Genomic DNA, 12,169 nt, shown 5'->3' on the forward strand with positions numbered 1-12,169 from the left:
ATGATTTCTGAGCAGAGCATTTATTCCTTCAAACCATTCTGCCTTTTTTGTTCACATATGTATTTGTATAAAAAGAATATTTGAGTTAATACACGCTTAGTTATTAGAAAAAAAAGCTCTAATTTTTTTCCAGCAAGAAAATAAGATTATTCTTGCAAACTGGAAAGAATAGGTCCCTGTCTGGCTTACAAAGTGGAGAATCAGTTTTGGGATTGCAAGCCAAGGAGCCATTCTTTGCTCCCTGTAAGGGACAGTAAAGCAATCTGCTATAAAGGTCTGGCTTCTTTCAATACCTGCATAAGCTCTCCATGCTGGAGAATGAGGGGCTGCCCTCAGGGTCAGTGCTCAGCAGTCACTCGTGGAGCTGAAGGCGCTGCCTGTCTGGAGGGAGCGATGACAAACCTGATTCTGTCACGAGACAGTTACTCTTCTGAATATGGGGGTAGTCAGGCATACTGTAAGATATTAAAATGGAAAGAAAGATAGACTCCCCCACTGTCAGTCCTTCACAATCTTTGTTCCTAACTCTTGATGTGCATGTTTTCTACTTGTTCTCGGCTTTGTAAAAAACACTTTGATTTTAGAGAGGGCTTTTTGGTGGGTTTTTTCAGGGTTTTTTTTTTTTTTTGCTTGAGAGGAATTTTATGAAATGCATACTTGCAGGACTTAGTAAATGCTAAACATAATTAAATTCTTTTCTTCCAGTGAAAATAGGTGAAGTAATCTCTCGAGCTAGTCTCAGTTTGAGTTCCCAGTCTCATTGAGATAGTCAATTCAAGTGTTCTTTTCTTCTCCCACCTTCCCCTTCCAAATGCCCTGTCTTGTAGTCTCCTACATGGGGAATATTTATTTCTGCCTGTATAGGCAAACATCTTCTATGAGCAATGTGAGTTTTAGGTAGGTTTTCTAAGATAATATTGGATTTTAGATTGTCTCCTATACTGAGTGATGTGATCCTTTTTAACTCTGTCGAGAGAAATCTGTTGGCTGCAAGCCACAGTGTGCTACCCCTCTGCTTCTCCTTCTTTCCTTTTACCCAAGCTGTGCAGATCTGTGATAACTGTCATGTTATCTGCCTGAGAAAATAGATCTTGAGGGAGCATCTGGGCATTTAGTAGAGACATCAACTCAAAGGCACATTTCTGTTTCAGAAATTAGAAATGTAAGTAATTTTTATCATTTGTATGTAGATGTATGTATGTGTTCCTGCACTCTCAAAAAGTCAATGCTTTGATTTTGAGGTATTGAGTTGAAAGTGGCAAGACTCAAACTACAACACCATGGATGTTATTTTAGTTAGTTTTTACTGTTTTATTTTGTACTTTACCTTTCTTCTACATGCTCTTATGTGCATCTCTTGCCTGCAGCCAGTATTCTGGAATCTGCTGCTCCAAGCATTTCCCCTGTTGCCTCTAAACTGTAATCCCTTCTCCTTCCCTTGCACCCCAACCACAGGAATACCAAGCTCAAGTAGAAGAAATGAGGCTGATGATGAATCAGCTGGAAGAGGATCTGATCTCAGCTCGCAGGCGCAGCGATCTCTACGAGTCGGAGTTGAGGGAGTCCCGCCTGGCAGCCGAGGAATTCAAACGTAAAGCTGCCGAGTGCCACAACAAACTGCAAAAGGTAGTTTAGGCTCCATGGGAGAGGGGGCTGAGGCTTGCTGGAATATCTAGTGCTGCTTGACACATGCACACACAAGTTGTGGGTGTGCCCCTCAAAGATGAGCGTGGTTCCTACAACTAACACAACGTATTTTTCATGATGTGATTTCTCCTTCGTGTAACTGCTGGTGTTTAAATTGCATGAGGTGATGACTGGATAGAAGCCTAGCTTCTCCTGAGATTTTCATGTATTTTATATTTAAGTTACAGGTTAAAGATCAAGGAAAAAATGAGGCAGGAGAGTTGTATTCCAAACTGGAAAAGGTATGTTACTTCAGTGTTCTAGATTTTGTTTCCTGGGTCTTTCATTTTTTGCACAGAAACCAAACTAGTGGCCAGTCAGTGGCATGCATGGCCTCACAGCCCCCACCTCCATTCATTTTATGTTTTAAGACATCTTGGTGTGATTCACTGTTCTCTCTTATTTGATCTAAAGCTGTCTCTGGATAACCTGTTCTTAATGGATTGTGTTGAGAAGCCAGGCAGAGACACAGTTATGTGTCATCTGAGTTTGGAGTCAGGCTGGGGGTACATCAGAGTTTTCTTTACTCAGAAAGAACAGCAAGTGAAAAGCAAAAAGAATTCTGAGTGTTCTCACACTGAGCAATCTTCTTGGTAACTAAAATATTAAATCAACTGGAAGTTAGCAAAATGGGAATGGATTTGCCAAGGGGTGTTTTGGTGTGTTGGGATTACAGGAGGAAACCAAGATTTTTGGGAAGTGAATTGAAACAAATACGGTATCATAAGCCAAGAGCATTTTGTCCTCTTTGGTTTTGACTCTTTCCTTCCATCTTTTTACCTAACTATAGATCAATACAGAGCAGCAAGCCAAAATCCAGGAGCTGCAGGAAAAGCTGACAAAGGTAACGACTGGGTGGTGAAAGTGAGTTTTTCACAAGATTTCCCAGTGAAACCTTAATGAAGAGGAGGGATGCACTTTGTTTTACCCTCAAAAATAGAATTAGTCATAGCATGGGGGATGATAAGGAAAAGGGGGTGGGAACTGGTATCTGAAATCACTGGTGCTCTCAATATGCTTTTGGCTCTTGAGACATGTCAACAGTGTTTATTTTTACAAATGAAGCTGAGTCAGAACTGGAGTAGTGTAGAGAAATTCTCATTTAGAGGCCTGTTTGGGTATGCTCTGGACACTGCACTGGTCCCTTGCTTCTGAAAAAAGGTTCAGCTTGTTTTAGCTCATAGTAAAACACATGCTGGACTTGCTTTAGTCTCCCAGTATAATCCGCTTTAATCACTTGACAGTTCAGTTCTTCACAGGATCTTCACAGCAAAAATGTTGAATGATAAGGAATCACAACAGAATTAAAATACCTTATCAATGTCTGCTGAAAGTGGTGCAGAATATCTAAGATTTGCTGTCATGGTCAGTCTGGCACTTAAGGTGTCACCGTAAGAACAGTCAGGGAACTTCTCTTATTGGAATCCTTCAGCAGGAAAGAAAGGGGTTGTCATAATAATCCCCTGATTGAGCTTTTCAAACTTGGCACCTGCTGAGAGAGGGCTATTTCAAGGGTTAATGATCATGAATATGGAGGCCAAAACTACATAGAAATAGTACTTCTAATATTTCAAAACAATCATGTTTTAATCCCCTGTCTCCTTTTCTACCTGCATTATTGCCAAGGCATTATCTGTAGGCCAGCAGGTTATTATCCTTGTCCTTCAGTAAGAGTATTTTCTGAGTTCTTTTTAAAGAATTTGGGATAGACTTAACATTCAGTATGTAGAGTCAAGTAACTTGCAGTATAGCAAGACAAACATGTATATCCTAAATTTTGATTTTTTTTGGTGAAATAGAAGTCAAAATTATGTTTTGGAAGTTAAAATTTGGACTCATGCACATGTTAATTTAAACTGTTAAATCAAAGTTCTGTAGTGGTTTTATTGAGAAAGTTGACCGTCTTCAAGTTCTGAACCTTTCATACACCAAATTTTTGTGTGTTTTTCATATATTACCTTTTTTTCCTCTCTCTTGACCTTCAGGCTGTGAAAGCCAGCTCAGAGGCAACTGAGCTCCTGCAGAATATCCGTCAGGCAAAGGAGAGAGCTGAGAAGGAGTTGGAGAAACTGCAGAACCGGGAAGATTCTAATGAAAGCATGAAGAAAAAGTTGCTTGAAGCAGAGGTGAGTGCAGAGTGTCTGTCCAGAGTAAATCAGTTATTGAGATGTGTCTTAGTTTAGGAACCCTCACCTGGGTGGCTCTGAACAGCATTCCTGTAGTAATTCTTCAGGGAAAAGTGCTGTTGGACTTTAGGCTATTTTTAACTAAGAAACATTTCTTGGAGGAAAACTGAGGGGTTTTATTTTCAGTGAGGAGTGGATAAGGACATGTGGTTAGCCTGGGGGATTTTGGGTGTGATGAGGATTCAAAATATGAAAGCTAGCCTTATACTGACTGCTTCAGCCTGTTTTCTCTAGAAACTAGTCCTTGCTTTGTGCTAGTGCAGAGTTGGGTGGCCTAACCAGCAGCTCATGATTGCTCTGCAGGAGCGGCGCCATTCTCTGGAGAATCAAGTGAAGAGATTAGAGACTGTGGAACGAAGAGAAAACCGCCTAAAAGAAGATATTCAAACTAAATCTCAACAGATTCAACAGATGGCAGAAAAAATTCTGGTGAGCAGAGGTGATAAATGAAACCTAGAGGGTAAGAGTTTGTAAGAAAGGGGTAGAGAAGAATCAGAAGAAGTAGAATTGCATAGAATAAGGTGGAAATTGTTGAATAAAGGGATTTGTTTCCTGTACCAGCAGAAAGCTTAAGTATTCAAATACTGTTTGCACCCCTAGTTACAAACTGTCTCCTGTGCCTTTAATCTTAATAGTGCTTCAAAGCTGGAGTCATCTCAGTGGGAAAACTTTTCAGTCAACACAGTAATATTTAAATTATTTACCTCATGATTGTTTCAGAGGTAAAACGTTCTGAGGGTGGGTTATGGCAACAACAAAAACATCTCTCTTTTTAAGTAAATTGCAGAGGAATTTAGAGGTCAGATCTATTAGAAGTGCTTACGTTTTGAAGCGGAGAGAAATTCGTCATCCAAACTGTTCGTCTCCAAAGATATTTGTTAGGAAACCATTTGCACCCACATAACTTCTCTGTTGGCAATTTCTTGTTTCTTTCCTGGTTAAAACTATTAAGGCAAGTTAGTATGTCAGTCTCTAGTGAATCAAGCAGAGGGTGTTTCTAATAATTTTGCTTCCTTGGGACAGAAAGCATAATTTAATACTGGAATAATTAAATTTATTTTGCCTTCCTCATGAATTTTCTCTGTGTGTTGCCAATATGACAAGGAAAAAAAAGGATTACATTTTACTGATAGTAATCCCAAGCTGAGACAGACCTGAGGAAGGCCAAATGAAAATGTAAAATTCAACATATTTGGAGTCAACAGATGCCCCAGGCTTGTTCTGGGTGTACAGACTTTAGCATCAGTATGCTGAGCACTGTCAAGAAAAGGTAGAATCAGTTCTTTAGTAGTGCTGTTCCTTTCAAATTGTTTTGATAGCAGGAGTGCATGGTAAGTGGGAGACTATGGTTTGCTGGGCAGAGAGCCAACTTTATGTTTAGAAATAGTGTAAAACTTTGAATTGTTTCATAAGCCTCTTGTGTATATTTGGGGATTGTTCCTTGGTTTTGATTATGTTCTCTGTGCAGGAGAAAGTGGAAGAGAAGGCAGAAATATCAACTAATTGTTTTACACCATGGGATATGCTTAGCTCTTCTTATAGATAGTTTCCATGGAGTCCTGACAGAATGTTGGAGGGGTATTTTATAGAAAAAGTCAAACAGGGATTGAAGAAGTAATCCTATAGAGTCTTTCCTAGTCCCTTGCAACTCATCTGGGAGCACATGGTGCTGATATTTTTTCCTCCACTCCTACCCTGTACCTTCTCTCAACTTGTCTTTTCAAAAATTTTTGACTTTTCCTGGTATAGTGAGGTAAGAGGGGAGTTGAAGATACAGAATTGCATAAAATGAGGTGGAAATTATTGAATAGAGGCATGATTTCCATGTACACTCATGTAGCAGTAGCTGAGAAGTACCTGCTCATCTGTCTGTAAGGAGCTAATGAAGAAGTAAGAAACAAGTTGGAGAAGATACTTCTGCCTGCCTGAAAGGGCAGATCATTGCTGTGATGCCAATAACAAAGTCAGTGCTACACAGAGAATACTGAGTGAGAGCAGGAATGGGAAGAGATTACCTTTCTAAGCCCACACTGGCTGTTAAGTGCCACTGCAGGAACTGGTGAAGCTCCTGCTACAATATGAGCAGTCTGATGCTGGGAGCTTTGAAGCTGCTGCTGATCTGGTTGTCTGATTCTCTGCCAGGACCTGAAATGTGTGGGTTTCTGGGGGAGGTGAGTTGTCCCTCTTGTTGCTGGGAGACATATTTCAATTGCAAAAAGCAGCAATCTCCATTCCATGCAGGAGTGTCAGGGTCTAGGCACTGTTGATGACCTACTTTTGGTGAACCTCCTCTTTGATTCTCACTTCTGGAAAAGGAGGTCTATGGCAATTACTGGAGCAAAAAGCCTACAAGATGAGGAAGATCAGGAAAAACGTATCAAAATACTATGTAAAGTGCTAAAACACACACAGATATCAGGAATTTTTACTGTTCTGAGCAGTAATGAGGGCAGACAGAAGATCCAGATGTACCTCAGTACCTGAACTTGTCTATGCAAGAGTCAGCCCAGTGGTAGTGAATGACAGACCTGGACCTGCTCCTGTTCTAAGGAAATTGTTGGAATGACAAACATGACAATAAATGAGCATAAAGTTGTAAGCTTGGCTCTTGAGAAGTGTCCTATTGAAAGGTGATTATAGATAGACCCCAAATAATATAGTCAGACTGCAGAAATAGCTGATTTTTGAAATACAAATTATGTAAGTCTTTACTGTGCATGACTGAAACTATCTGATGTGAAATAAAGAGGCTAGAAAGATTCTGGTACGTTCCACCACATATATTGCATCTTGCACTTTTCATTTTTGAAGCCATTTATAAATAGCATTTCTGACAACATTTGTCCAAGGAATACAGCAAAGTAAATGCTATTCCCCCTCTGAATGCAGAATGAAAAGCACAGACAGCAGTACCCCGTTATTGAGGTCTGCTGTAAGAAAACAAGTGAGACCTTGTTAAAAATAGATCTGAACTTCCTGTGATGCCACTGCAGCTATAAAATGTTTATAACTATGTGTTTTCACCAAATGTCCTTGGCCTATCTTTGGGTATATTTTACTGGGAGATGGAGATTCTTACCATGGAAGTAGAAATCCTTGTCCTTAGCAGTGTTCCCACTCTGCAGTAGATGGGTCAGCAGGAATATGCAAACTAAAAGCTGATAATGTTCATAATGCCTTTTTTTTTTTGCCATAACGGCCCTGGACTTGGGATTTTTATAGTGTGAAGCCTTAAAAAAAGAGAATGAATGTTTGGTACCTGTATAACACATATTCACAGCACCTACCATTTCCTTGTGTCTGAATATGATTTTTTGCTGCTTTTAGGAGCTGGAGGAGAAGCACCGTGAGGCTCAGATTGCAGCACAACATCTGGAGTTGCAGCTGAAACAGAAGGAACAATTCTATGAGGAGAAACTCAAAGTAAAAATATCTTATCTTCCTACAAGCTTTTGTGGGTAGAATGAGTTCAGGGAAAAACAGTTGTCTTTAGGCTCTGATTGCTTTGTCTTGTGAGTTGCCTTCTTGTTGCCATTGCTGCAATGTTGAGGGAGCTTAGTGGAATCTAAGTCAGTTTTCTCCTATTTTTTCTGCCATTGTACCTTATCTGTCTGTGGCACTGGATTAGGAGAGGTAGCATTTGAAGCCAGAACTACAGGAAGGCACTTGTTGGTTGTAATTTGACTTTTGATGACTAAATAATACTTAGTTAATGCTGTTGGATCTCACACCCTGAAGAAGCTTTCAGTTCCCACTGATTTTCTATGAGTGTTCACTCAGCCTACCTGCAAGTTTTAAATGCAGCAAATAGTAGACCATTTCTGAAATTCCATCTTGGAGCTGGAACATCTGCCAAGAAGCCACAGAAACCACCCACTTTGTTTTTGTCTTTTCCAGGGTAGCATTAACAAACAGTTAGAAATAGACACCATCTAAAATTAGGAAAAACAAGCTGGAAAATAGGAGTATGTACACTGGCTAAGGATTTTTCTAAAGAGCTTGCAATATAACAGCCAGTAAATGGATTTTGTAAGAATCTTTCATAAGAACAAATTATTCTCAGTAGGAACAGTCTTCATCTTGTACATTTATCTAATACTTTAATTCTACATTTTATGCTGAAATGTGAGAGGATGTAGTATTTAAGAGGAGAGAAGAAATTTCTGTGGGAGAAATATGAAGAAGAAAAACAAGTAAGATTTGCTGTCAGATCAGAGCATGTGGTTATCAGTAATGAGAGGAGAGTGATAGAAAGCAGGAAGATCAGATGTAGATGTTGAAAAATAAGTGGTGATATAAAATCTGGAAAAGAGGATAAGCATTGGAAAAAATAAAAATAAAAAGAGAACTGGTGTATTATGGGTCCAAATGATGTAGGGTTTAATAGGAGAAATCAGGAAGCCAGGTGAAAGAGGTTCAAAGGAATAAAACAGGACATGGAGTTTTTAAACTGGAAAAGTAAAAACTATCCTGTGGTGTCCAGAATTTGTGCCTTTGATAAACTTTTTATTGAAGGAAAAGACCTTCAGTTTCACAACTGATTTATAACTCTGGTCATACATACACAATATGCATTTCTAGAAAAATTTAGCAATTCAATACTTTTGTCCTGTTCCCAATGACAACTATTTGTGCCACAAAAAGAAGTTTTTTACTTTGCTGTTAGATTTTTGTCTCTGACTGGAAGAATTTGTGTGGTCTCAGTTGCCTTCTCATCCCTACCTCTGGAACTCACAAACTATTTGTGAGCCATGTTGGTAGGGCAACCAAAGGATGGGCACTTTCCTATTTCTTCAGCTGCACATATTGGGGTAGAGAGTCTTTTCTGTGTTTCTGTTGCATTAAGCTGGAACAATTATTGAACACAGTTTATATGACTCAAAATAATGAATAAAATACCTACAGTATCTCCATATCTCTATAAAATCTTATTGTTAAATCCAGTCTTCAGAGGGAACTGAGAGTGTGCTCTTTTTGGAGTTTGATCTTTCATGGATTTCGTGCAATTGCATCATGGATTTAATTTTGCTTGAGATATGACCAATTGCTTACTAAAAAAAAAATCTATATTGATGATTTTCTTTCTGCTTGCCCTTTGCCCAGTGAAACAGATATAATTTAGACAAAAGAAATGTCTTCATTTAGGTGTTGGAAAATCAGATGAAGAAGGATCTTGCAGATAAGGAAGCACTTGAGAATATGCTCAGAAGACATGAAGAAGAAGCACGTGAGAAATGCAAAGTTCTGGCTGAACAGAAGGCGGTATGTGGTGTTGAGCTGGAAATCAAAGCTGGTTGAAGAGTAGCTTTCCAAAGCTGATTTCAAGCAAGATAATCTTGCTTGAGGTTCTGTAGTGCTGCTGAGCTGCTTTGAAGGAAATTCATTGATTAATATGAATTTTAAGAGACTTTTTTTAAAAAATTCAGAGTGTGTTCAAGAATATTTCCTAAAAAAAGCCGTGCAGCTTTGTGTACCCCTCATTTTGGGCCTTGATAATGGTAGCTTTTTCCTAACATTAAAGCAGCAGCAAGCAGCTGCAAATAGCTCCAGTAATTGCATTTGTGTTGCTCATTTTGGCCATTTGATCAGTTTTCTTGTTTGTTTTTGGAAAATGTTCAGACTTTTTTATAAACTTTATTTTTGTAACCGCTCACATTGTGCAGTCTCAAAGTCTCACTGCTGTGTTTCAGATGATCAATGCAATGGATTCCAAGATCAGGTCACTGGAGCAGAGAATTGTGGAATTGTCTGAGGCCAACAAACTGGCAGCAAATAGCAGCCTCTTTACCCAGAGGAACATGTAAGTGTGGCAGCTGTGTCACTGCTGAACAGGTCTCAGGAAGATGACCTTAAAGCCTTTGCCAATTGAAATGGTTCTCTGATTCACCATGTAAAAGTGGCTCTTTTTTACAGGCCTGCTCTGCTCCCTGCTTGTTTTTCACTGATAGCCTTTCAAAAATATGCTCCCTTCTTCAAATAGTTGGGGCTCACTGTGTATTTTGTGTTTTCTCAAACATGACTGGGAAAATTGGTTTGTATTACAGTGTTTACTTTGGAGCATTTCCTAAGGCAGGTGATTTTTGTAGGTTTGCCAGATATGTTAAATGAATACCTATAATTTTATGTCTAAAATACCCCTGGAGAAGCATATATTCCTTCTTTAAACATAAACATTGCTAATAGATTTATATTTTACTCAGTTCCCCTGACACATGATTTTAAAATTGAAAACATTAAACACTCTTCACTCACAAACATTCCATCATGCCTTGATGGGTGAGAAGACAAGGAAGAGCTCTAGATATTTAAGCCAAGAATTTCTCTGCATGCTTTTGAATTCTACTATTTCTTATCCTTTTGTCTGCCCAAACTTTATTTTTGTTTGGATTTTAGCTGAGATTCCTTATCCTTACAATGTTGTTTTTCCTTCATAAATGACTTAGAGGTGTTCTACTTTAAGTGGAAACACATGGGTTGTTTGATACCTCCTGCAGGGCAGGGCTAAAACAGCATTTGCCCTTACTGAGTTCAGAGATTCACCAGCTTGGTTTGCACAAAGGTTGCAGTGTCCATCAGCTGCTGGATCCAACATCTGGCAGTGCCTTTGTGGGAGGCACTTGGATGGATTCATCTCTGGTATTGAATAGAATCAGGCAAGGATGAGTTTTGGCAAAGACTTGCTTTGGTTTCAGTCCTTTTTTGTGGTCATTATGCCTCCAGATATGTAATGGCTCCAATTTTCATTGCATTTCAAATATCTTGCAAGTTATTTTAGCCTTAGCAGCCAAAAATATTCACAGAAATAACTGAGGAACTTAATTATATTGCTTAATGCTCCAGATGACCTCCAGTTAATCACCCAGGGAGTTTGTTGAGGCAGCAAAAGCCATAACTTACCTTCAGTCTGAAATAAAACAGAAATATCTTGAGGTGGAGCTGTTTAATGTATGGAAGGTTGAATGTCTCAGTCATGGGTGCTGAACTGAGTTTAAGGACTTAAAGCATCCTCTGGGAGCCATATCCTTGATTGGAGAGCCACAGAAAACAAGAAAAACATATAATAATGTTTTAACATACAATTTAAAATAGATTATTGAGAGACATATTGCCAAATGATGAACTTTGCAGGATTGGTAGGAGACAGTACAGAATTAGCAACATTTTGAGAGAAAATTGCTTAATTATGCATGCAGTTAGTTAATGAATTTGTGCTTATTTTGTGAATTGGGCTGTTGAAAATGTATAAATTGTTGTTGGACTGCATTTTGAACCCACAAAAGCTGCAGCTAATCTGAGCATGCATCAAGAGGAGAGCTAGTGATTAAACTCTTCAGAGGAGAGGGGAGCTCTGCAAGCTTTTGTTCCAGCAGTATCTGAGGAAACCAATGATTATCAGGTTCCTGAGAAGATAGCCCAGTAAACAGCAGGAAATGAAATAACACCATTTGACAGTTCTGGCTGACAATAATCTGTAGAGGTAAATTAAAAAAACAGAGAGGGTAAAGGGTGGTTTTGCTTGCAATGCACAGAAATGTGAGTCAGAAGACTTAAGTCCTATTTTTAGTTTTGTTAAGTCTTCCTATTTGATCTTGGGCAACCCACATAATTTCTCTGGGATAGGATTAATAACAGCTTATCTCACAGTGAACTTCTTAAAATATTAATTCATTAATATATGTAGAGCTTTGTGAGGCTTCTAAGTAGAAAGCGCTCTACGAGGCAGAATTTTCCAATGCATGATAACATAATTCCAGGAACTGTAAATAATGCAGAAAGACCTTTTTTTTTTTTTTGAGTGTCTATTTCAAATGATAATAATTAATAATTGCCAGCTCTCCAAATTCTTATGAGAACAAGTAATTATTTTTGTTCAGTTTGTGGATTAAGACTTTGATCAGAGACAGCAAAAGCTTCACTTCAGTGTAGGTCAAATTCTACGTCCATTACAACTTTCAAGAGCCCCCAACACACCACTCCCAATCCTAAAGCATGGGGCTCCTCTTGTCTCATGGAAATACACTCTGAGAAAGCAACTCTCAGAATTTATTCTTCCCCTATAGAAAAACATGTGACAAGGAACTGATGAAATGTGTAGAGTTAATTGTACCTTAAATAGCATTATAGATTACCCTCCACAAGATTCATTTGTGCAACTGGCAAATATGGAATTTTAGTGCTCTGGGCATATGCTGATGAATACACTAGTATTTTTTATTTTTAGCTGGGATGTAGAATTTAAGCCATGAACGTAACTGTTCTACTTCACAGCAAACTCGTGTTTGCCTTACTTGACCCCA

General features: G+C 38.8%; 1 protein-coding gene across 2 annotated transcripts in view; it reads left to right on the top strand.

Annotated features, from left to right (window-relative positions):
- The window catches only part of CIT (citron rho-interacting serine/threonine kinase), a gene marked incomplete at its 5' end in the record, with an annotated part of 65,450 nt that overhangs the window by 26,103 nt on the left and 27,178 nt on the right, over positions 1-12,169 (top strand). The window contains 8 exons of one of the 2 annotated variants that reach the window (XM_084216991.1): positions 1,456-1,626; positions 1,875-1,928; positions 2,477-2,530; positions 3,672-3,812; positions 4,176-4,301; positions 7,200-7,295; positions 9,018-9,134; positions 9,563-9,672. In XM_084216991.1, the coding sequence (XP_084073117.1) occupies positions 1,456-1,626; positions 1,875-1,928; positions 2,477-2,530; positions 3,672-3,812; positions 4,176-4,301; positions 7,200-7,295; positions 9,018-9,134; positions 9,563-9,672 (869 nt within the window). The remainder of the gene's footprint in view (positions 1-1,455; positions 1,627-1,874; positions 1,929-2,476; positions 2,531-3,671; positions 3,813-4,175; positions 4,302-7,199; positions 7,296-9,017; positions 9,135-9,562; positions 9,673-12,169) is intronic. The other variant, XM_084216992.1, reaches the window with a different exon arrangement.

The sequence above is a fragment of the Fringilla coelebs genome (genome assembly GCF_963513975.1).
Source record: "Fringilla coelebs genome assembly, chromosome: 17".
Taxonomy (NCBI): Eukaryota; Metazoa; Chordata; class Aves; order Passeriformes; family Fringillidae; genus Fringilla; species Fringilla coelebs.